Below are 23946 nucleotides of genomic sequence, written 5' to 3' on the forward strand. Positions count from 1 at the left end.
GCCATGACGGTGTTACTTGGAAAGCTAAGTAATTGTTTTCGGTGGTACTTGGCGTAAAAACCACTGTAACAGAGCCTTCAGATGAAAATGGTAGAAGGTTCGCCCAGCCTAACTGCCAACTCGTGGGTGGAGAAACTGTGCGGGAACGTTATTATGTGAAACTAGAAAGTCGCAAGTAGGTAAAGTTCACCCTGGCTCACTTTACAGGCACATTTTAGGGAAAAGGCAGCTAACAAAAGATTTACTTGGCGATGTAATTTCACACTTGATGGTCGGGCAGGCACCGCAGAGACCCACGTATTTGTATACAAGCAATTAACAAGTAAATTATTTTCATTATATATGCCCTTTAAGTTGCCTAGGATTGATTTCTACTTTAGAGGTACCATTGTGCACATGTTCCATTGTCTACTAATTAACTGCTAATGAGGAGCCAATTCTAACGAAGACAGAGTTGTTTCTTTTATTGCGTGAACAACTGTTTCACTTAGAATTATGTCACTGGAACCACAGAGCAGCAATCAAAGAGTGGCAATTTTGTAATTATTCTACAAAATGACACATTTTTGACTGACATAAATTGTCAATCACTGTATCACAGGAGGCGGCACGGTGGCCGACTGGTTAGAGCGTCTGCCACACAGTTCTGAGGAGCGGGATTCAATCCCCGACCCGCCTGTGTGGAGTTTGCATGTTCTTCCCGTGCTTGTGTGGGTTTTCTCCAGGGACTCCGGTTTCCTCCCACATCCCAAAAACATACATATTAGGTTAATTGAAGTCTCTAAATTGCCCCTAGGTGTGAATGTGAGTGCGGATGGTTGTTTGTTTATATGTGCCCTGCGATTGGCTGGCAACAAGTTCAGGGTGTACCCCGCCTCCTGCCCGATGACAGCTGGGATAGGCTCCAGCACGCCTGCGATCCTTGTGAGGATAAGCGGCTCAGAAAATGGATGGATGGATGTATCACAGGAAGGCTCCTCAACATATTTGAATTTAAAAGTCGCTCATATTTAATAATCTTCTCCATATACAGTGTAGTGGATAATTTTTCAGGTCTGTTTCAAAATCTTACAATTCCAATTTAATGCTGGATTATCCCTACACGCGCGTGGAGGTGCTGGAGTGTGTTATGTCTCTATGTACGCCTGTGCTCTGCTCCCAACACAGAAGCTCCATTTTGCACTTAGTACTTTTTAAAAAAGATTATGCAAATGTTTTATGCAATTCCATCTTGCACTAACGCAAGTAACATTTCTATCATTGCCATGGCGATGCCACACATTACTTTGGTGGTCTGTAATATGTTTTATTAGCACGAGCGTCAATATATGGATACATTGTCATGTTTAGTGCTTGTCCAAACTGCCTGCAGGCTATTTCTGAGTTTAAAAAAAAAAGAACTTTATTTGTTCTGCTTTGGTGCCTATTGTTTTGAAGCTCACATTGTTTGGAAAATTGTTGTCGTACACTGAGTGGATTTTTTTTTTCTTTGTCGCTAACTGTCTTAATGTGGGGGTGGAGTCATGCCATCCATCCAGCAATACGATCACGTTACACAGAGTTGTCAGTCAATGTAAATTGTTTGGTATTCTGGACAGGCACTCAAACATTTGATATTTCCAGTGTATACTGCACTTGTATTATAAACTGTAATATAACACAAGTGATAAGTCAGTTGACCCAACCACGCTATACTGAGACATATGCTTCAAAAGCAACTGTATTGCCAAATCTTATATGAGATATACAGTAATAACCATCCATCCATTCATTTTGTATCGCGCACTGTCAAAATTTGGGTCATGGGGGGCTAGAGCCTATTCCGGCTGACTTTGGGTCAGATCTGGGGTACACCTTGGTCTGGTCGCCAGCACAGTCACATTCAAACGTAAACACAATTTAGAGTGGCTCCCATTCCTCTGAATTGAAACGTTACTAATGTCCCGCTCCTCTATTGTTCGACCGTGACCCAGAAGTTGTAATCACAGAGCTATATTAAGGAGCGTTTCAATTGAGTTAAATGTACATTGAGGGGCAAGGATCGCGCTTCGAAGGAGTTCCAAGGACAAGGTAAAATCGAGGGACCACTGATGTGTCCATTCCGGAAGTTAGCTCCTCAATAGTGACATATAAAAAATGGAGGTGTACCAGCTGGACCAAATGTAAACGGACCAAATGTAATATTTAATCTTCTTTTTTGTCATTCCTTGATTATTTTATTACTATTATTTATTTTATTTTAGGAATCTAGATTATCGTGCTGCATTTAGGAACCATTGCAGGAATTATTTTGTCAATTTTTTGTTTGACGTCTAATCCCAATGGCCCGTGGCTCTGTAAAACATTTGGAGTGCTTTTAGCTCCTTCACCTTATTTATAGACGAGTGTTACTAGTTTTCCTTATATTCCCTAATCCTTCCTCTAACGTCTCCATTTATCTAGGTAAGCCGACTTGCCACTGTCCTCTGGGCTTCTCAGGGCCATTCTGCGAGAGGAGGATATGCGACAACTACTGTTTGAACGGTGGAACATGTGACGTCACTCAGGGGAACCAGCCAGTGTGCCGGTGTTTGTCAGAGTACACAGGAGAGCGCTGTCTATACCGTGAGTTCTGCACCTCCAATTTAATGGCGCCATGTGCAAAATAATTCAAATGCCTTGTTTGCTTCACATGATTGATGCAAAGAAGCGTGATCAAACAGCAGAGGAATTGAATTCAGATGCGTCTGCAAACCTACATGTTTAAAAGATCAGGGCGTTTCTCCCACCCCCTCCCCCCCACACACAAATATCATATTTTCTAATAAACAAAATGAAAATACCACAATCAAACAACCTTTGGGTGTTTCTGTGCGGAAGTGATAAAGATTTTATTGTCGTCTTTCACACTGCTTTGTAATTATTGTTAGTGGGGGAAACAATTTTAGCTAGACATCATTAGTATCCTCCGATTGTTTGCCCAACGGGTGAAATGTTTTCAACTGTGGCTAAGATGTCATTTGATAAGGATAATTAAGTCCCATTAAAACCTTTCACAAGTCCAATTAAAGCAGCTCAAACTACATTCCTGGTGTGTCATTAACATCCTCTTTCTTTATTTCTCTCTAAATGGGAAAGCAGATATTTGTCACCACTATTGCGTGAACTCCAAGGCGTGCACGCTTTCCAGTAGCGGCTACGTGGAGTGCGTGTGTCCTGCCAGGTTCGAGGGAAACAAGTGTGAGGTGGACAAGTGTCTTCGGTGCCATGGCGCGCCGTGCCTCATTAGCGAGGTGACAGCAGATGTGGTTTGCAAGTGAGTTATCGCCTTCTGCTCACTGTTGCTTCTTCTGTCGGGAGGTACGTTGTGCTGCTATGTGGTTGAAGTCGGATTTTGCATTATTTATGTTTATCCAATCCCAGACGTGTACAACACATTAAATACTTGCAATCATTAGACCTGATGTGATGTGCATTGGTGCCTTGAGCTATGAGGACTTGAATTGCAAGTTTTTCCGAGATACGAGCCATCATTGAGCCCATTATTTAGTTTTGAGTTGCGAGAAAATATTTATAAGAGCGCTATATGGTGGCATGGAACTGTGCTTCACAACAAGCAGCAGTTTGACAGATAGTGAACAAATCTTCAAGAAAAAGACTTCAAGCTATTTATTGCCACTCCCAGCTAAAGTTTACTGTCAAACAAAATGTAAAACAAAGAAAATTACATATTTTTAAAAATTTAAAACAACCACATAATGTTGCCTGTGTACAAGGCAGCATTCCATGAAAATATGATTGCTCCAACTTAGTCGCATCTATATATATATATATATATATATTGCAGCTGTTTTTATACAAACGCTCCTCATTTTGGGGGCTCAAAAGTAATTGGACAAATAAACATAACCCGAAGTAAAATGTAACTTTTCAATATTTTGATGAGAATCCTTTGCCGGCAATGAGTGCCTGAAGTCTGGAACCCATGGACATCACCAAACGCTGGGTTTCCTCCTTTGTGATGCTTTGCCTGGCCTTTACTGCAGCTGTCTTCAGTTGTTTCTTCTTTGTGGGTCTTTCTGCTTTAAGTTTTGTCTTCAGCACGTGAAATGCATGCTTGATTGAGTTGAGATATGGTGATTGACTCGGCCATTCCAGAATATTCACCTTCTTTGCTTTAAAAAATTCCTGCATTGCGTTTGCAGTATTTTTTGGATCATTGTCCATCTGTACTGTGAAGCGCCGTCCAATCAACTTTGCTGCATTTGGCTGAATCTGAGCAGAAAGTATATCCTATACACTTCAGAATTCATCCGGCTGCTTCTCTCTTTTGTCACATCATCAATAAACACAAGTGACCCAGTGCCATTGGAAGCCATGCCATCACACTGCCTCCACCAAGTACAGAAGATGTGGTGTGCTTTGGATCATGAGCTGTTCCAATTCTTCTCCAAACTTTCTTCTTCCCAGCATTCTGGTACAGGTTGATCTTAGTCTCATCTGTCCAAAGAATGCTTTTCCAGAACTGGGCTGGCTTCTTCAGGTGTTTTTTGGCAAAGTCAATTCTGGGCTTTCTATTTTTGAGGCTGATTAATGGTTTGCACCTTGTGGTGAATCCTTTGTATTTACTCTCATTAAGTCTTCTCTTTATGGTAGACTTCGATACTGATACACCTACTTCCTGGAGCATGTTCTTCACTTGTATGGATGTTGTGAAGGGTTTTTTCTTCATCATGAAAAGGTTCTGTGATCATCCACCACTGTTGTCTTCCGTGGACATCCAGGCGTTTTTGAGTTCCCAAGCTCACCAGTGCACTTTTTCTTTTTCTCAGAATGTACCAGTGTTGATTTGGCCACTCCTAACATTTCTGCTATCGCTCTGATGGATTTCTGTTTCACGTCCATTGAGAGCTCCTTTGACCGCATGTTGTGTGTTCACAGCAACAGCTTTCAAATGCAAACACCACACCTGGAATCAATTCCAGACCTTTTAACTGCTTAATTGATGACTGGTTAACGAGGGAAGAGCCCATGCAGCCTTATTTTTTTTTGCAGCCTTCTGAGTCAATTGTCCTTTGAAAAAGAGGCAGCTATGTATTAAAGAGCTGCAATTCCGAAACCCTTGCTCCAATTTGGATGTAGATACTCTCAAATTACCGCTGAGAGTCTGCATTTTAAGCCCATATTGATTACACAATTGTATCCTGAATATGTTTTCAAAAACAGCTAAAATAACAAAACTTGTCACTGTAATATATATAAATATTTTTGGGCCTGACTCTATATATAGTTCTGAGGACCAAGGTTCAAATCCGGCCTCCCCTGTGTGGAGTTTGCATGGTCTTCCTGTGCCTGCGTGGGTTTTCTCCCGTTACTCCGGTTTCCTCCCACATTCCAAAAACATGCATGGTAGGTTAATTGAAGACTCTAAATTGCCCATAAGTGTGAATAAGAGTGTGAATGACTGTTTGTCTATATATGCCCTGCGATCAGTGTTGCCACAGTTACCTTGAAAAAGTAACTTAGTTACTTTACTGATTACTTGATCTTAAAAGTAATTTAGTTACTTTGCTGATTACTTGATTTCAAAAGTAACAAAGTTAGAAAAAAGTAACTTTTTAGTTACTTTCAGCAGCTGCCAAGTGGCAGGAATATCAGTTATCCACAGTACAAAAAAAAAGCATTAACTTAACTGTACCCAGTACTTGGTAATGTACGCCACACAAATTACAGAAGGATGTCATCAACATGAACAAATAACTGAAATATTAGTGTAGTTGAAGCCACATTAAATGAGCAACTTAGCGCAGACTTGACATGGCAACACAGTATAGTAAGTACCTAAACGTAAACAAGCACACCATTCTCAGTAAACTTATCTAAAGACTCTTAACTGATAGATGCCGATTGTGGTCCATGAAGGCAACTGTGTGCGTGTGTGTGTGTGTGTGTGTGCGTGCGTGCGTGCGTGCGTGCGTATGTGCGTTTGTGTGTGCGTGTACGTAAATGTTAAAGTAAGTGCCGGTTTGATATTGGGGGCACACAAACACACACACACACACACACAAACCATTGCTCCCAACATCGTAACTTTGATGCGAAGCGCGAGAAACGGTGACAAGATTACGCAACTGTTTAACGAGCAAAGCTGTGGGTGATGGACGGGGGGAGAAGCATTTACTTACGTGACGTCAGCCGTGCAGTTCGTTAAACTAGCTCACTGTCCGGACTACAGACGAACTTGAAACTTCTCACTTTTCATTGTAACTATTATTTAAGATAAGTATTGTAAATCCTTCAGTGAGTCAGTCCTTAACCTCCATGACCGATTTATGACCACGCATGAATAATTAACCCACAATGGATTGCGCACTTAACACGCCAGTAAAACTATATTCTTAATGTATAAGTTAAAAAAGTAACAACAATCAAATACACTTTTTACAAAGGAAAATAACAAAAATAGTGAAATCGTACATTTCTTTGCACTTCTATTGTACTGCAAGGTCACTGTGCATTGTAGAATCAACAATCACCTCCCTATCGCTTTCTTCCGCTTATTGAGAAATCAGCGGTCTGCGTGAGCGGTTAAATGCTATTGAATGGCTGGACTGCGTTTTTTCAGAGTCACCAGCCACTAATCAGTACTTGGTGAGAGAAATTGATGACGCAAAAGTAACTATTGCCGGTTTGAAAAAGTAACTGAAGTTCAATTACACTCCCGGGGAAAGTAACACGTTACTTTGCTTGTTACTCAAAATGGGGGAATTTTGGAGTAATGCGTTACTTTGTAACAGAAGATGTAAATTTGTAACGCATTACCGATATCACTGCCTGCAATTGGCTGCTGACCAGTTCAGGGTGTACCCCGCCTCTTGCCCAAAGATAGTTGGGATACGCTCCAGCATACCTGCGCCCTGAGGGAGGATAAGCGGTACGAAAAATGGAATATGACTACGGTCGTATTTCAAAACATTTGTATATCATTTCCTCTTTCCCCATTGAGATGAATGGAAATCCCATCAATCCTTTCCAGCCTCCACCCCAAAACACGACAAACATTTTTGTTATGTGTTTTTAATATGGAAAATAGCACTCTCTAATATTGTACTTTTTAAAAAACTTACAGTAATAACCATTAAATAAAATGTAAAGCATAAGCAGTTTGTGCGTCGTCATGAAGTGATTGCGGCGCGACTTGGCCACCCCACCAGTATTATACTGTCATACAAACAAATGAAGAAAATGTTTCACTCAGCTTCCGTAAGTGACTCAGTAATTTGCAGTAATATTGGTCGTTTTTTCACAGAGGATAAAGAATATGCGCCTGTGAGTATTGTTATGTTATCTGTGTCCATGTGTTATGGCACCGTTTGTGTTCAATTCCATCCATTAATACCTACATGCTATTCGTTAGCCTTTTGGTGTTTCCAATTATTTCTTAGCATTAAGTTAAGCGAACTTGAAGGCCAAGTTATGCCGTTGGTTTTTACACACAACGTGGGATTCGTTTTATTTTATGTTTCGTTTGACAATAAGCTTGAATGGGGAGTGGCATTAAACAGCTTAAAGGCGCTTTTTGAAGATTTGTTCATGATACTAAACTCCTGCCTGTTGTGAAGTGAGTTGAGTTTAGTGCCACTATATAGCACTCGTAATGATTTTTTTTGCTCGCAAGTCAAACCAAAAAAATCGTCCCAATTAGGGTTTGTATCCTGAATAGCTCTTGAATAAGTGGAGTCACTCGTATCTCAAGGCACCACTGCATGCAAGTATCTCTCACATGTCACAAAACAGGTGCTAGTTTGTGCAAGGTTCTAATCAGTGAAGCTGCCAAGTAGTATGTTTGACTAGTAATGAAGCATGGATAGTTCTGTTTCATTCCCCTCCCCCCCTTCTCAATACCGCATAATTTTATTTCATTTCATTCATTCATTTTCCAATAAACAAATACAAAATAAACAACTGATAAAAATCTACAGTATATCATGACTCTCTGATGACAACGTGGATGTCAAATTACCTTTTTTGGGGGGTATTTAATAAAAGCAGACTGTTATTACAGATTTAGTACCTGAAATGTAACTATTTTTGCACATTTGTCATTTATTTTTATAAATTTCTGCTTTTTGCTCCTGGTAAAATATATATATATATATATATATATATATATATATATATATATATATATATATATATATATATACACATATTTGGAACAAACTCTCGTTCATTGCATGTAGTCTATTGTTTTACTTGTCACACAAATTCATTATTTCCCCCCCTCAGTTGCACAAATGGGCGAATTGCACCAAGCTGTCAACTGTGTGATGGATATTGCTACAATGGAGGCACTTGTCACCTGGACCCCGACACCAACCTTCCTTTCTGTCAGTAAGTCACTACTTAATGACACGAGAGACAGACTGTGATTATTCTCACCCTCGCTGCCTACACGAAAATGGCGGTTCTTCATCCCAGTAAGCCTGACTTGAGTAGCACTGCCGAGAACCATCACGGGGTCCCATTTGCCTGCCTGGATCGGAGAGTCGTACAACTTAGTAATTTTCCTATGCAACACAATCCTAAAACCCAACTTATGTTTGATGTCATATTGCTGAGGCGATGGCACAGCATGGGGCTGGATGCCAGAGCGCCATCTTACGCTGTGTGACATGTTGCTGTGGCTTAAGGCGTTCACGTAGATAAAAAAAAAAAAAAAGAAGGTGGACTCCTGTTCATAGCTTGCCATTTGGAGCATATCACACTAGTCCTCCTTGCAGTAAAGAGCTTGTGTCAGGTTTCCCTGACTCTCTTCACTCGTAGGATTTAGAAGTTTGCTGTCTTGAAAAAAGGGGGTATGTGTCAGTCATTGAACATGACACCCAGTCGAAGAAAAAAAAAAAAAAAATGATGTAACTCCTCCAAGCATGGCCCATAGATTAATATCACCGGAGCTATAATCGCATGCAGCGCTTTGTTAAAAATTTCTTCAAGGGGGAAATTGGAAATCCTTTCTTCTCAAGCCCAACGGTCTGCATTTTTAACTGCCCATTGTCCAGGCTTGCTAGATTGAAATTTGTACTCGTCTCACAAATTCAAGTGGATAGAATCAATTTCTATGCAAATGATTCTATCCTATTGGATGAGGTCAACAGATCTGATCACAGGGTTTATTATTTCCTAAAAGGAACAGGAGATGCATGTGAAGATATGTACAACTTTATCAAAAATCTTTACTTTGCCGTACTACCAAACTCACAAGGCCAAATTGCATTGCTTTGATCGATAATACTTGGGTGTAGTAATACCAAAAAAAGACTGTCTCTTCTTAAATTAACAGTATTTATTTTCTGTATGGATACCTTACAGCAGCTTTGGCACTGTCTTTTTACCACAAGTTTTGTCTTTCTATTCCAGAGTAGGGGTCGAATCAACTAGTCGACTTTACCGCTACACAAGCACGATTACAGCTTGTAGTCAGTTAATCGGAAATCACATGTTTTGGCATTAACAACGCAGAAGCCTCGCTGCAATCAACAGGTGGTCAGTCGGCGCAGCAAACTAGCAGCAGTGCCTTAACTGTGTGGAAATATTTGACTCAAAATGAGACCGGTAGTACAGTCACTTGCAAAATATGCACGTCTACCTTCAATTATAATAAATGCACGCCCATCTGACTAGAGGTTATGCGCAACCAACTTTCGCATTCAGCAAACAAGTCGAAGCACCTCCTTCCAGTTCAGGTGACTGGCGGAGGCGGAGCCCTATGGCAGGAGATTGAGACAAAGCAACTGTAGAAATATTAAACTTCTACACTGTCTTTTGTTTTACACAAGTTGTCTTCAAGAACTACCAAAGATGACTAAATCTTTTTGGGCTTTGTTCATTTTTACATATAGCATTTCATGCTGTACCTGTATGAATAAAAGACAAACATATTTAATTTTAGTCTGGAGACACCAGCCATAAAGAAAGCTAAATTTGTGTTCAAACCATCATATCATCAGCCCGTACTTATGCTAGTTATCGCAACATACACAGGAAGCCGGCTTAACTTATTTTCCGGGTTTGGTCACGTGACGCTCCGCATGAAGCGGAGAAGCAGCCGCTAATGCTAGTTGACTGGCAGCCTTAAATCCCCATGTCAGCGAATTCACCAAATGCCCTCCTGTAACAGTGCAAAGACAGATAATATATTGACTGACTCACCCATCCAATAGCAAATAGCACTCTGACACCATGTTTTCACAGATGGTCGGATCAAGCGTTCCCACCTCCTGTCATTTAAAAAAAAAAAATAGTATACACTGCTATATAAAACACTGCTATATAAAATTAAAAATGAGTGCGTGAGCTTGTGTTTGGATGCGAAAGGATGCATAGTGAGTTGACAACTGGAAAAATGTCAAAGTCATCGATGAATCGACGTCAACTCGACTTTCATCACCGTGGCTTCGACTGCAAAAAAACGTCCAACCTCAATTCCAGAAGGTACATTCTTTCCAAACTTTTACTGTTTGGCTTTGGAAATAGATTTACAGTTTCCTATTGGAGCTTTCTTTTTGCACAGCGTGCGATTATAACTCAGCAGGTATTAATCCGCGGCCGGCTCGGTACGTCGTTTTTCACAATGACTAATATGCCGTACATTTGGCAGCTGTGATTTATAAGCACAGAAAAAGCAATCCTCAATTTAGGCAGCGCTCAGATTCGTCTTAACTTCAATGACTTCTAAATCTATTCACAATCATTCCTTCCTGCAGTAGTCAAGGTCCCACTCATTGCAAAATTCACTGGACGGCTCACATTTTAATCACAGGAGCTCCAGTGAGTGGTGCAGGAGAGGTCTCGCTCCATCGTCCTTTCATATTAAACTGCAATAAAATGTGCATTTTGCCGAATTAGAATAACTGATGGACATGTGATACATTCGATTTATTGTTACTCACTTATTTCATGTAAAGTTGTACTTACAATTAAAGATGTTTCACAGCAGCATCAGTGGTCTTGAAACTTGAAAATACAGTAGTATGAGTGACCGGAGTTTTTCGAGATTCGAGTCGTCACTTGGCCGATTTTTTTTTTTTTTTGCTTTGACCAGCAAATAAAAAAATTGAGACACAAGCGCTGTTTAGTGGCAGTGAACACACAACGAGCAGCAGTTTGGCAGATAGTAAACAATTCTTCAAAAAAGACACTTAAAGCTGTTTAATGATACTTCCAGTTTAAGGATAACAACATAAAAATATGTTGTCTGTTTAAAGCAACCATATAACTTTGTCTTAAAGTCTGCTCGCTTAATGCAAACACATAATGAGGACACACCATAGACAGGTTGAGGAATAGCATCTGCAGTCCTATAGAACTTTAAGCAACGACTATTTGAGCAAAAAGAGTGCAGCAACACATGTAGACACACAATATAACAATACTCGCATGCAGATTGTCTTTATCCTCTGCGAATAACTAATATTACTGTGATTATGTACGTGACTACAGTAGTTGTGAAACTGTCTGCATGCCTGTATTATACTGAATTAATCCAAATTCACAAACCATTTAATTATATACATTCTATTTGACTGTTATTACTTCATGTTTTGATAAAGTAAAATATCATAATGTACTAGTTTCCTTATTAAAAATACATTACAAAAATGTTTATCGTTTTTTTGGGCAGAGTGGAACAGATTATTGTCATTTCCATTCATTTTACTTGGAAAATATGATTTTGAGTTATGAGCGTGGTCACGGAACAAATTAAACTCATATCTTAAGGCACCGCTCTATAAAGTATGTTTTTGAAAATATTGTGTTTTCTATGATATTCATGTATCGTGTTGTTTTAATGTATTAGTGTGTTATTTGTGGTAGGAGGCAATATTCCCTGCTACCCTGTCTACATTGATCCTATGTAGTTAAAAGTAACATCTCATGAGATGATTTGGTCTTAATGAACTTGAGGTAAAACCAAACCAATGTTTTTTCTTTCATTGAGTGCGCAGCTGATCTATTCTGTGTATATAATGTAACTCGCATTTAGATTTTGCTACATAGCGCACGCATGCACTCCATCTTCAACTCGAATCCACTCGAAGGCTTCACTGTGTCAATCAGGACACATCATGCAAATGGCAAGGTCAACAGTGTGCTATTTGAAAGGCCGTTTCATCACTCCAAACGCAATGTTTTGCAGCTGCACATCAGGGTTCAAGAACCAACGTTGCGATGAGCTGGCCAACCCCTGCGATTACTTCTGTCAGAATGAGGGGATGTGCACATTAACAGCTCTTAACAAACCCCGCTGCAAGTAGGTCACCTCGCCACCGACGTATCCAGAGCCCTGTCACCCGCTTTGTTGACGCCTCACTCAACTCCATCTGGCTCCCATTATGTAGCCTGTCCACAAAATGGGCTCTTTCTACCACCTTGGAGTAGTAACTCTTTATGTAACAAGTGCTCAAAAATACATTAGGAAAGGTGATTACATACTGTTCGCAGGGAATGATTACAGACTGTCCTATTTTTGAGTGAAGGGTCACTCAAGATGTAGCATGGTAAAAATAGCAGTAGTCAGTGTTTTCCCTGACTCTTATTTAAAAGTAGACGCATGTCCTTTAAAGGTGAACTAAACTAAAAAAATCGGGGGCAAGAATACAATGTATATGCCCTCAATAGTTGAAACACAGTATTCTGATTAATATTGCGTACGTGAAATTTGAATTAAACAGAATATTTCATCAATTTTCATCCATCTCTGGGCGCCACAATGTTTGTCAATATCGCCCTCTACTGTTGGCTGAAATGAACGTCACAATTGCTGTCGCACTTGCGCTGCAAACATCAAGTGGCCATACCCACAAAACAGGTAGCGGGGTCCCCGTGTGTGCTGTGATAACTAGCATAACTACGGAATAATGACGGTTTGTACAAAATTTTAGTTTGTTTAGTTTATGTCATCAACCTGTAGTTTTGCTTGTTTTCCACTGAAGGGAGAAGTCCACTACCTGTTCTCTGGAGTTGGTCACATGACTTTCCCAACACAAGCACGAGACCTTGTGACAATTTCGTCCAACAGCAGAAGGCGATATTGCCAAACATGGCGGCCCCCTGAGATGGATAAAAATTGATGAATGCTAATACTCCTCCTCCTAAAAGCAAGGCAGAGTTATCTGTCCATCCTTATTTTGAAAGATTTTACAGACGTACATACATTACTTACAGTATGTTAATACTGCATTATGTTACATTTCACCAATCTGCCGAGTCGAAGTTGCCGACATCGTTTATTCAGAGCTCTAATGAGCATGTCAGGTGAATCCAACGAGGCACTTGTTTCATGAACAGTTGCTGCACGACCGTCACTATTTCACCCATCTCATGCAGCCCTCGCCCAGCACAAGGACAAGGGGGCGAACTCGAATTTGACATCATGTGCTCATCTGGCTGCATTTAGCAACATGTGCATGACAGCAAGCTGAATATGAGGATTGCTTACAAGCTGGAGTAGGATGCCATGTTTTTCCCCTTGATGGAAGTTCCTTCTTGGAACACAGGCTCAAAACATTTCAGAGGATGTTGACTCTCTATTAAAGGTTCATGTTGGTGTCATACTGTGTATGGTGTAATTCATACGAGTGCATGTAATTAGCAGTGATTCATACATTCATTATCTGGTTGCACCTCCCTGGATCGTTCATGCTTTACAGGCCCATCCGCGGTAGTCGTGTGAAAATTACATATTGTACCTTCTCCGTTACATACATCATGCCCAGGCAGAACACAAATAATACAAGGACTTCTTGTCCTGATATCATCTTTTTATTTGTTTCTATCCACACAATAAGTAATCAACATCACTCACTGTGTGAACACAACATTGTGCTTTTTCTTGAGATGTCGGTTTGTTGAGTTCAACATGTCATTGTTTAAATGTTTTCTCGCTCGTGACTTGTGTTGTGTTTTCTAACCGTGCTATCTTCTGACCAGGTGCTCTAGCAACTGGGCTGGAACTCAGTGTGAGAGACCCGCACCCAAAAGCAGCAGATCAGACAATACCAGTGGAGGTTAGTTCTGCACAATGGCAATAGTTAAGTTTGAATGAGTCCTCACTCTAAAATTTAAAGGCGCTTCAGAGGTTCTATATAGCACCCATGGTTCCAGCTAGCACAATTGTACACCACTAGGGTTCTTTGGAAAGGTGATAGTTATATATAGCACACATGACTATGTATGCATAGCAGTATGGAGTTCTTTAGAGGTTCATAGACCACAGAAGCAGGTTATGTCGATAACACCTCTCCAAAAAAAAAAAAAACATGTTGTGCTTTCACTGATTATGTAAAGATTAGATGTTGCACTAACTAGCTAATAACATCCAAGTCGTCAGATCGGCACAACTACACATCTGTATTCACAACTTCTTTCGCCGTTTTATCCATGAACCATTTGGTTCTCTTTTGTTGCTATGTGAAACCATTACCGTATTTGTATTTTTTTTTTTTTTTTTTTGGTAGAACCAAGAAGAAGCTTTTTCTTCTTTGCCTGCCAAGGTCGTGAGTTTGTGTCATGTTGTTTTATTTGTTCCTGCTCTGTAAAAGAACTTTGTTAAAACATTTTTTTAGAGGTGATACATACAGTGTCACTGATGGTGTAGTGGTACACTCGCCTGATGTGAGTGCGAATGGTTGTCCGTGTCTATATGTGCCCTGCGACTGACTGGCGACCAGTTCAGGGTGTAGTCCGCCTTTTGCCCGAAGTCAGCTGGGATAGGCTCCAGCGTCCCGCGACCCTAACCAGGATAAGCGGTGTTGAAAATGGATACATACAGTGGCCAAGACAGGTCAATACAGCCACAACTGAATAACATTAACCGACAACGGCAGTGACGGATTAAGTGATTGAGGCAGGAAGTTGCACACGTTTTGATGAACACGGTTGGAAAAAAAAAGTAAGCTACTGTAAGTACATTATAAACTTCCTGCCTCAGTCCGTCAGCAATAGCAGTCCCCTGGTAACCCGCACTTCTGTTGGATGTTAATGTCCTCGTGTTGTAGCTGTATGTTGTTGTGTTGTGGCATTTGTATTTGTTGTGACCTGTCTCAACCACTGTAGTTATCGAAATAAAATTATTGTTATTGTTAGCAAAATTAATTGTATTTGTAGTAGCAATAGTAGTAGTAGTTGTTGTAGTATTACTACGTTGACCCAGTATGCAGTAATATATTAAAATGCAGAAGCTTTAACACATCAGTTTCACTGTATTTAAATTCCTGCTGTTGCGGACCTGTAACAGCTCATAAATAACTTTCATTCTGCTTACCAGGACTGCAAAAGCCATGTTTTTATTTCCATAAATATTAGCCATTTGGCTGTGAAAAGGTACCCGTTTGTTATCATTGATCATCCATCTCTGCCTGCATTGTGTCTCTCCAAGGGAGCATCGCTATCATTGTGCCTCTGGTCCTGCTGGTCATCTTGATCGTGATGGTGGTTGCGGTTATTTACATCTGCAGACGGAAGCAAAGGTTGGTAGTAAATGCATTCATTATTTTTCTATACTGATTATTGGGGATGTTTGATACCCCTTTTTTTTTCAGAGCGATGTCAGTACGAGTATTCACTCTTGAGTACGCACTGATACAAATACCACTAGTACCTTTCGCAGGGCACATATAGACAAACAGGCATTAACACTCATATTCCCACCTATGGACAATTTAGACTCTTCAGCGAACCTAAGATGTCTTTGGATTGTTGGAGGAAGCCGGAAAACATGCCAACTCCACACAGGAAGTAGCTGAGATTCGAACCCTGAACCTCAGAACTGTGAGGCAGACATGCTAACCACTACCTCATTGAACTGCCTAATGCAAATTTATGAGGATAAAACATCAAGCTTTGTTTGAACCAAGCATGAATTTGATTTTTGGGAACAGTATAATCCATTAAGCCTCTGATTGCAGTTCAGCTTTTCAGTTGTTGACTCAAACCACGCCAGTTAGGTTTGTGTGACGTAGTTTGGGAAACTGTTAAACAAGGTGGATTAGTGGTTAACGCATATGACTGACAGTTTAGAGGTCCTGTGTTGGACTCCGGCTTCCTCCCACATTCTAAAAACACCTACGTTAGGTTCACCCTAAATTGTCCATAGGTGTGAATGTGAAGGTGAATGGTCATCTGCCTATATAGTGCCCTTGGACTGATTAGCAACCAATCCAGGGTGTACTCACCCACGACCTTAATGAAGTGCTATCGAAAATGGCTTGATGAATGTGTAACATGGCTGAGCAAGTTACAGCTCTGTGTTTTGTGTCGCATAAATTTTGGCTGACTCCAGTCCACCGCATGCCTTTAGGGGGAAACGTGTCCAAAGGCAGCCCATGACCAACGGAGGGATGAACGTAGAGATCGGGAACCCGTCGTACAACATGTATGAAGTGGACCACGACAACCATGCCGATGCAGGCAGCCTGTTGCGACCCAGCTTCACGCTGGACCCTCATAAGGTGGGTCAGCAAGCCAAGAGATCCCCTCAAAAAGGTTCAGTGTACCTTTACAAGTTTAAGGCAGGTACAGGTATCCCATGCAGCTACCAGTTTGAACATAAATAGGGAATCATCCGTCCATCCATCCATTTTCTGTACCGCTTATCCTCATTAGGATTCAATTAAAATGTAGTGCACATAAAAGTGAAATAAAAATCATACCTTAATACATATCGCTGGTGACAGTCAGAATCCTTGTATCGCTAAAACCATCACATTTCAGGATAAACAAAAAAAAAATAATGGCATGTTTATTGAGCCATTAACTTTGCATCGGCCATTCTCAATACTTTAGACCTGGGCAATAGTTTTAAAAAATAAAACGCACACGTGGGCACTGACCAATAATATTAAATATTAAACTGACTAAATTTGGACAAGGGAGGTTTCGGCCTGACGCCAGTGATACGTGGAAACAAACAGTTCTAAAATAAATAAATCAATCAATAAATAAATCAATAAATAAATGACAGATAATTGTGAACAAAGAGCTTTCTTTCTTTCTGACGTACATGCTCTGCCGATGTTTCAAACCGCCACAGTGTGGAAGATTTTTCTTTTGCCTTAAGTATTGGTGGCTGGCATCGGCAGCCTTCACGAGTACCTGATACTTTGAAATAAGGCCGGTATTGGCCCATTACTTATACATCGGTATTAACCAGTTCCTGTTAAATACAACTGTATTCCACTTAATAAATGTATTGGTACTGGATTAAAAAAAAAAACTGTAACATTATGCATAGTTTGAACATTTTAAATCAGTAAATCGTTCGCATACCAAAAGTGGTACTCGTACCACACTTTGGGAATCACTAATTTAATGGGACCGAAAGTTATTTCTTTACTAAAAATATTGTATTTTTGTTGATGTCTATACTAGTGATCATTTTAAAATGTATTCTCATCTGACCACTCCACACTTAGGCTGAGTGTATGAAATGAGTCATAACACCTTCAGCGTTCTTTTTTTTGCTGTAAGAGCTTCAAACTTGATGCTTTTTGCACTGCGAACTTTGACATTTACTATTGTTAGAGCAACACAGCTTCATTTAAAACCTTTTCACTACTTTTTCTCTCTTCTCTAATACCCTCCTCCATCCCCAAAACCCTACATAACATATCTTGTAGCCTTCGCATGTTTTTTTAAAGCTGTAGCAAACTGTTAACAGCCATTTTTAGCAAGCTTTGCATGATCAGCAGTGCTGCTTGCTTCTGTTGCAGGGCTGGTGTGTAAATTCCAGTGACGCTCGCGCCTTGGGTATCAATTCGGTGCCCAAGGAGGTAATTCCTGGACAGGTGAATTTTTCAAACCTCACTATGAGTTTGCCTGATAAGGACATGAACCATCGTTGTATAGAATGTAAGCAATCAATGAGCAAAGTACGGGTGCCTGCAATGTTTGCTTCGTGTTTATATGTGACTGACTGTGCCACATGCCAGAATAATCAAACAAAAAGTCCATAGTGATGATGAAGTAAATCAACGTTTAGTGCATATGCCACAGGATTTCAATTAGAAATGTGTTTGCATGACTCTGCATCTTCTTGCATTTTAACTGCAACACCTCTTGAATATGTTGATCGAGGTTGTGATTTCCTTTGCACCTGCTCCACACGTACAAGTTGACATTTAAAGTTCAAAGATGCACATAGACATATTAAAGCAACAGTGCACATTTTGTTAGATTTGATTTATAAATTTGCTGCTCTGAGCCTTTCACTACAGAAGTTTGATTACCTCTCAGGACAATATCGCAAATACAAGTGATGAACATAAATTTGTTGAACACAAAAACATTTTTTTTTAACAACAATGCAACCACAAACCTGAAAGTGGTCCTTCTATATATACGTAGACCACGGAAGTAGGTCATCTTGTGTAACCATGGCTATGGCAGACATCATGCTACAAATAATGACCAAAGTGTAACATCCAAAATTATTTAAAAAGCTGGCTGATTGATAATTTGACCCACTGATGAATTGGTAAGTTTGCTCACTAACAAATAAATTAAACAATTGTGTCATTATCACCAATTATCACCTTTGAAACTTCCACATTTCACCCCCAAAATTCAACTTCATATTCATTGTGTTAAGAAGCTGTTTTGCTGTTAGAAACACATATTGGTCAAGCTCCCACACTGACGCAGACAATGCATCCATTTTCTGTACCGCTTATGCTCACTAGGGTCGCGGCCGTGCTGGAGCCTCGCCCAGCTATCTTTGGGCAAGAGGCGGGGTACACCCCTAACTGGTCGCCAGCCAATCGCAGCGCACATATTAACAAACAACCATTCGCTCTCACATTCACACCGAAGGGCAATTTAGATTCTTCGATCAACCTAGCACGCATGTTTTTGGGATGTGGGAGGAAACCGGCGTACCCGGAGAAAACCCATGCAGGCACGGGGAGAACATGCAAACTCCACACAGGCGAGGCCGGGATTTAAACCCTGGTCCTCAGAACTGTGAGGCAATTGTGCTAACCGGCCGTTCACGTGCCACTGAAGCAGACAACGTACATGCAAAAAGCAAAATACGTGAGCTTGCCGACAGGGTAGATATTTCTGGCTATTGGATTTAATAACCATGATTTAGCAACATGATTCCGTTAGAAAGCTGATTGTGCGCTGTTTAACAAATGTATTTTGAAATTCTAAAGCATTTTTACATCAAGTGATATTTCACTATGACAGAGTGGACATGTTAAGCTTGCAAACATCCAACTGCATAATATGTTGAAAATTAAGAAACGTAACTATTTCCCCCACAACTATCTATCCACTGTTTCAGCCTCCAATGAAGAAAGACAAAATGCTGGTCGTAATGTCACTGGAGACATCAGGTTTTTTTTAAGGGGCTTCCACACCATAATGACAGGGTGGACGACAAGTAAAGGGAAACATGCGAAATGTTCAATATGATGATGAAAATAGAATAAACATGCTCAAAATGACTCGTTTTATCAAATACCACGTAATTATTTTTTTTTATTTAGTATGATTTTTCCCACTAATTAGACCTCAGACTTGTATGATTGTGCTACATTTTCATGATGACTGAGTGATTCAGATGATGACACCAAAAGCACTTTACCGTGATATTGCGGCTTGGACACTCGAAGCTTCAGCACCCTCCGCAGGTTTTCTGTTGGATGAGGTCTGGAGACGGAGTCTTCTTCTGAAGCCACTCTTTTGTTACCGTAGCAGTGTGTTTTTTGCCCATTGTCATGCTGATAGGCCCATCAGTGAGCCAACTTCGTCTTGCCGAGGGAAGGAGGGTTTCATCTGAGATTTTACAGTCCACGGCTCAGTTCATTGGAACAGTAAAGTCGCACTGTGCCCTTTGCAGAAAAATAGCCCCAAAACATCATGTTTCCACCTCCATGTACGACTGTGGGGATGATGTATCCTTGGGTCAGAATTCTGGCTGAGTTGTAGGGCATCAAGTATTTTCATAACAGATCTTCTGTTTATCACCATAATCAATAAACAACCATCAAAAATGGAGCCTGCTAATTCATTATGAGCAAATTTACAAATTCCGAAGGCGATCAAATAGTGATTTCCTCCACTTTATTCCCACATGGAATATACTGGCACAGATGGTGCTGCATTTTTCTAATCTCTCTTTTTCTTCCATGTTGTTACCCTCCATACAGCCCTTGAATTACGCCAACCCAGTGTATGCAAAGATGTATATGGACGGACAAAACTGTCGCAAGGCGATCATCAGTATCGACGAGAGAAGAGAGCTACTCCCAAAGAAATTCGAGGGGATTATTCATGAAACCGCCGCATAGCTTACTTGACTCTTTGTACTTTTTTTTTTGTTTTTTTTTTAACACACTATTCGAAGGCGGTAAAACAATTTTCTACAAGGCTTTTAGGTTTTCCTGACGTCGCATCAGCATTATGTGCTCGGTGTAATTTGGAGCGCTATTTTCATGTTGCTTTCTAATTTCTGTAAAATTTAGGTTACGCAGCTCTATACTGAATGACACTCAAGCCTCTGAAGTGCAAAAAAAAAATGTATTCACACCACATCATTATTACGCACGGTTACAAGTGTACGAATCTGTACCATTTGATGATCAAATACTGTAAGTGGAACACAAAGGCTGATTAATGCTTTTTCTGACCAATTATAAGTAATGTTAATGTTTTGGGGAATTTGTTAGTTGGTTCTTGTTTAAGATTCTAATTCAAACACAAAACCTTTTAGTGTTAACACATCTCATCTTTATCTGGTGGTTCTGCTGCTTGGATTTTCAGTAAAGGCCATACAGTGTTTTAAATTGTCTTTGCCACTCCCGTGGACTTGAAGGGTCATCGACCACATTACGACAATAATACAGTATGCTGTAGAATAATGACGTTTCTTCTGTTTCAAGAGACTGAAGCCCACCTTGAATGTTCTCCGATCAGATCCCATTCTGTACGCTGAGAGGACAAATGCTGAATCTCATATTTTTCTAAATCTCATGCATCAACAGGATCACTAAATATGTACACAGACGGAGTTTTACCACAAGGTTAGTCAAAGCAAGGCGTATCATAGATCACATCTCTTACTTTCCAAAAGCAGGAGGATAAATATAAAGACTTTTTTATAATTTTATATTTGATTTGTATGTGGTTTGACTGCTATGTACTCTGACAAAATGTATTAAATGTAACTTTTTTATATATAAAATGTAAATCAATATTGAATAAAGGGGGTTTATTTCCATGCAGCAGCCTCTCTTTGTGTCTGAATACAAAATGCTCATTATTTAATATTTGGTTGTAAACTGCATATCTCCATGAACATGTTTAAATACACCACAACCACTCTCCCTTATGTATTTCTAGCCCCATAATTCACATCCGTGGTCACCATAGCAACCAGACTGATGCCTGCCCTTTTCCCAAATGGCCAGCACATGGAGACCTCAATGTGGATTATGACGCAAATACTGTAGATATGAACCGACTGTGGTCTCACATTTGTGGATGTTGACATTTCATGGAAGGTCTCAAGTCTATGTCTGAAGAGTTAAGTGTAGCGATCAATCACTTTTGGAAGTTTTCTTTTCATTTTGAGATTTAAAAATTTAGATTTTAAACCCAAGCGTATCAATAATGCAAAAATGACCAAACTGTAGTGAGGTGCCAAAGTCAGTTTCCTGAATGGTGTAATCACCCATTTTCTTTCTTTCAAGTTCATGTTACATTGCTGATTCCATTTACAGGAAGTCCTCGAGTTACGACGTACTCGACTTATGACGTTTCGACTTTACGACGCCTGTGTCTCGTCCGCCATTTTGTCCCCAGCACCATAGTGTTTCTGCTTAGCTAGTGCATAGTGCTTGTCTGTGTTTGTCTTTGCCTTTTTTCACACTCTCAGCACTAATGGTAAGTATAGCATCTTATTTTTTTATTTTAATGTATTTTAGTTTCTTTATACGAAGTGTTAACCTTTCCTGCTACGGTCACCTGACAGTGGTCGGGAGACGCAAGGGTTAACTCCCTTCTTTCGTTGCACAGCTGAGCTGGGTGGCGGCAACAATAAAGGCACGAAGCACCGATTTGCCGCTTTAATGGCTTTATGAGCTCCTCTGCACATTCAACGTCAACGGGTCCTCCACTAATCGCTACTTTTCCCCGGTCACCGTCACTACTACCGTACACACTCGCACTCCTTCCTCCTTCACAGTCCCGCCGGACGACGCCTGCGCAGTCTCGTCTCACTCACACATCGACGGTGAAATCCGACTTACGCGGAAATTCGGGTTACGTCGCCAGCGTAGGAACGGAACTCCTTTGTAAATCAAGGACTTCCTGTATTCATATTTTGTTTTGCTAAACATCCCTCTGTAACATTTCTAATACTTAAAGGATAAGGGCATGCTGAATTCTTCTTCTCCATACCAACATTATCATTAAAATAATTGCAAATAAAATGTATGCAGTTAATGCAAAGAGAATTGATGCGATTTCACAAATAAAGATTCAACTATCAAACAGCAACACCAGTAGCCTAAGAACAATGAACGACTACTACTCATTCTGTTCAGCCGGCTTGCTGATAATTTTACTCAACTATTGCTTCACCCCAATAGTCAAAATTATATTTTGGTTACACAATAACTGAAGGAAAGTGGGTCGCACTCACACATATCGCCGCTAGGGTTAATCACCAGAGGCAAGAATATAAATAAAACTGCAATTTGAAACTATAATGGATGTGCCCCCCCCCCCCCCCCCCCACCCCCTAACTTGCATATTGATTTATTGTCTCCATTCCACTCAGCAGGCATCACCACTCTTCTGCATAAACATAAGACCCAGAAGGTTCATTTATCGGACGTAATCAATATTATCAGCGTGAGTCGTATTCACAATCAAAACAACAGGTGCTGCGTAGTGCACCACAAAGAGCTTCTTATCTCTGCGTTTGCGGTTAGAACTGGAACTGGATGAATGCGGTTTGGACGCCCTGGGAGATCCAATATCAAACAGAAAGGCGTGAGTTGAGATTTGAACCTGCACACCAATCCAAACGTATTTGCTGTGAGGCAGCAGTGCTAACCATATGCCAATGTGCTGCCTCATGTGGTAATCCATTCTTCCATCCATCCATCCATTTTCTGAGCCGCTTCTCCTCACTAGGGTCGCGGGCATGCTGGAGCCTATCCCAGCTGTCATCGGGCAGGAGGCGGGGTACACCCTGAACTGGTTGCCAGCCAATCGCAGGGCACATAGAAACTAACAACCATTCGCACTCACAGTCATGCCTACGGGCAATTTAGAGTCTCCAATTAATGCATGTTTTTGGGATGTGGGAGGAAACCGGAGTGCCCGGAGAAAACCCACGCAGGCACGGGGAGAACATGCAAACTCCACACAGGCGGGGACGGGGATTGAATCCCACACCTCAGAACTGTGAGGCTGACGCTCTAACCAGTCAGCCACCGTGCCGCCGTAATCCATTCTTATTGAAGTTATTTTTATAGAGTCAGCATGGTTTCGTAGCTTAACGTAAAGTCGGTGGTGGATTTATACAACATACGGATGAGCACAAAGAGCTCTAAGAATCAGTTGGCAGTACTCACACTATGTACTTAAATGGAACTCCAGATACTTGTGTAATAAAATTACTGTGATAAAATTGTAAGTACTGACTGAACTCCTTAAAGTTCCTGTAAAGTTTAAATAAATAAGCTTTCTAAATTTGACACGTGTTGTTAACAACCTTGCCAAAGTTGAATCAAGTATATAAAATGAGGCTTAACAATTTAAAAAATCAACTGATGGGTTTCAGACGTGGTGGGCATGTCCGCTGAATGTGCTGAAACAACACCCCATGCTCAACTGTCAAACAAATACCACTCCTAGTCCCGGAACAATGGATAATACTTCATCTAGCGTCTT

The 23946-nt window shown here is 40.5% G+C and overlaps 1 protein-coding gene across 10 annotated transcripts in view; it reads left to right on the top strand.

The window, feature by feature from the left end:
- The window catches only part of lrp1bb (low density lipoprotein receptor-related protein 1Bb), a 351513-nt gene extending 330249 nt beyond the window's left edge, over positions 1-21264 (top strand). For 4 of the 10 annotated variants that reach the window (XM_061792342.1, XM_061792344.1, XM_061792343.1 and 1 more), the window contains 9 exons: positions 2443-2604; positions 3121-3295; positions 8269-8373; positions 12179-12292; positions 13972-14048; positions 15419-15509; positions 16340-16490; positions 17751-17889; positions 20193-21264. In XM_061792342.1, the coding sequence (XP_061648326.1) occupies positions 2443-2604; positions 3121-3295; positions 8269-8373; positions 12179-12292; positions 13972-14048; positions 15419-15509; positions 16340-16490; positions 17751-17889; positions 20193-20320 (1142 nt within the window). In that variant the 3' untranslated portion in view covers positions 20321-21264. The remainder of the gene's footprint in view (positions 1-2442; positions 2605-3120; positions 3296-8268; positions 8374-12178; positions 12293-13971; positions 14049-15418; positions 15510-16339; positions 16491-17750; positions 17890-20192) is intronic. The other 6 variants (XM_061792345.1, XM_061792346.1, XM_061792347.1 and 3 more) reach the window with 3 other exon arrangements.
- The last annotated feature ends 2682 nt before the right edge of the window (positions 21265-23946 follow it).

The sequence above is a fragment of the Phyllopteryx taeniolatus genome, chromosome 12 (assembly GCF_024500385.1).
Source record: "Phyllopteryx taeniolatus isolate TA_2022b chromosome 12, UOR_Ptae_1.2, whole genome shotgun sequence".
In the NCBI taxonomy this organism is placed as follows: domain Eukaryota; kingdom Metazoa; phylum Chordata; class Actinopteri; order Syngnathiformes; family Syngnathidae; genus Phyllopteryx; species Phyllopteryx taeniolatus.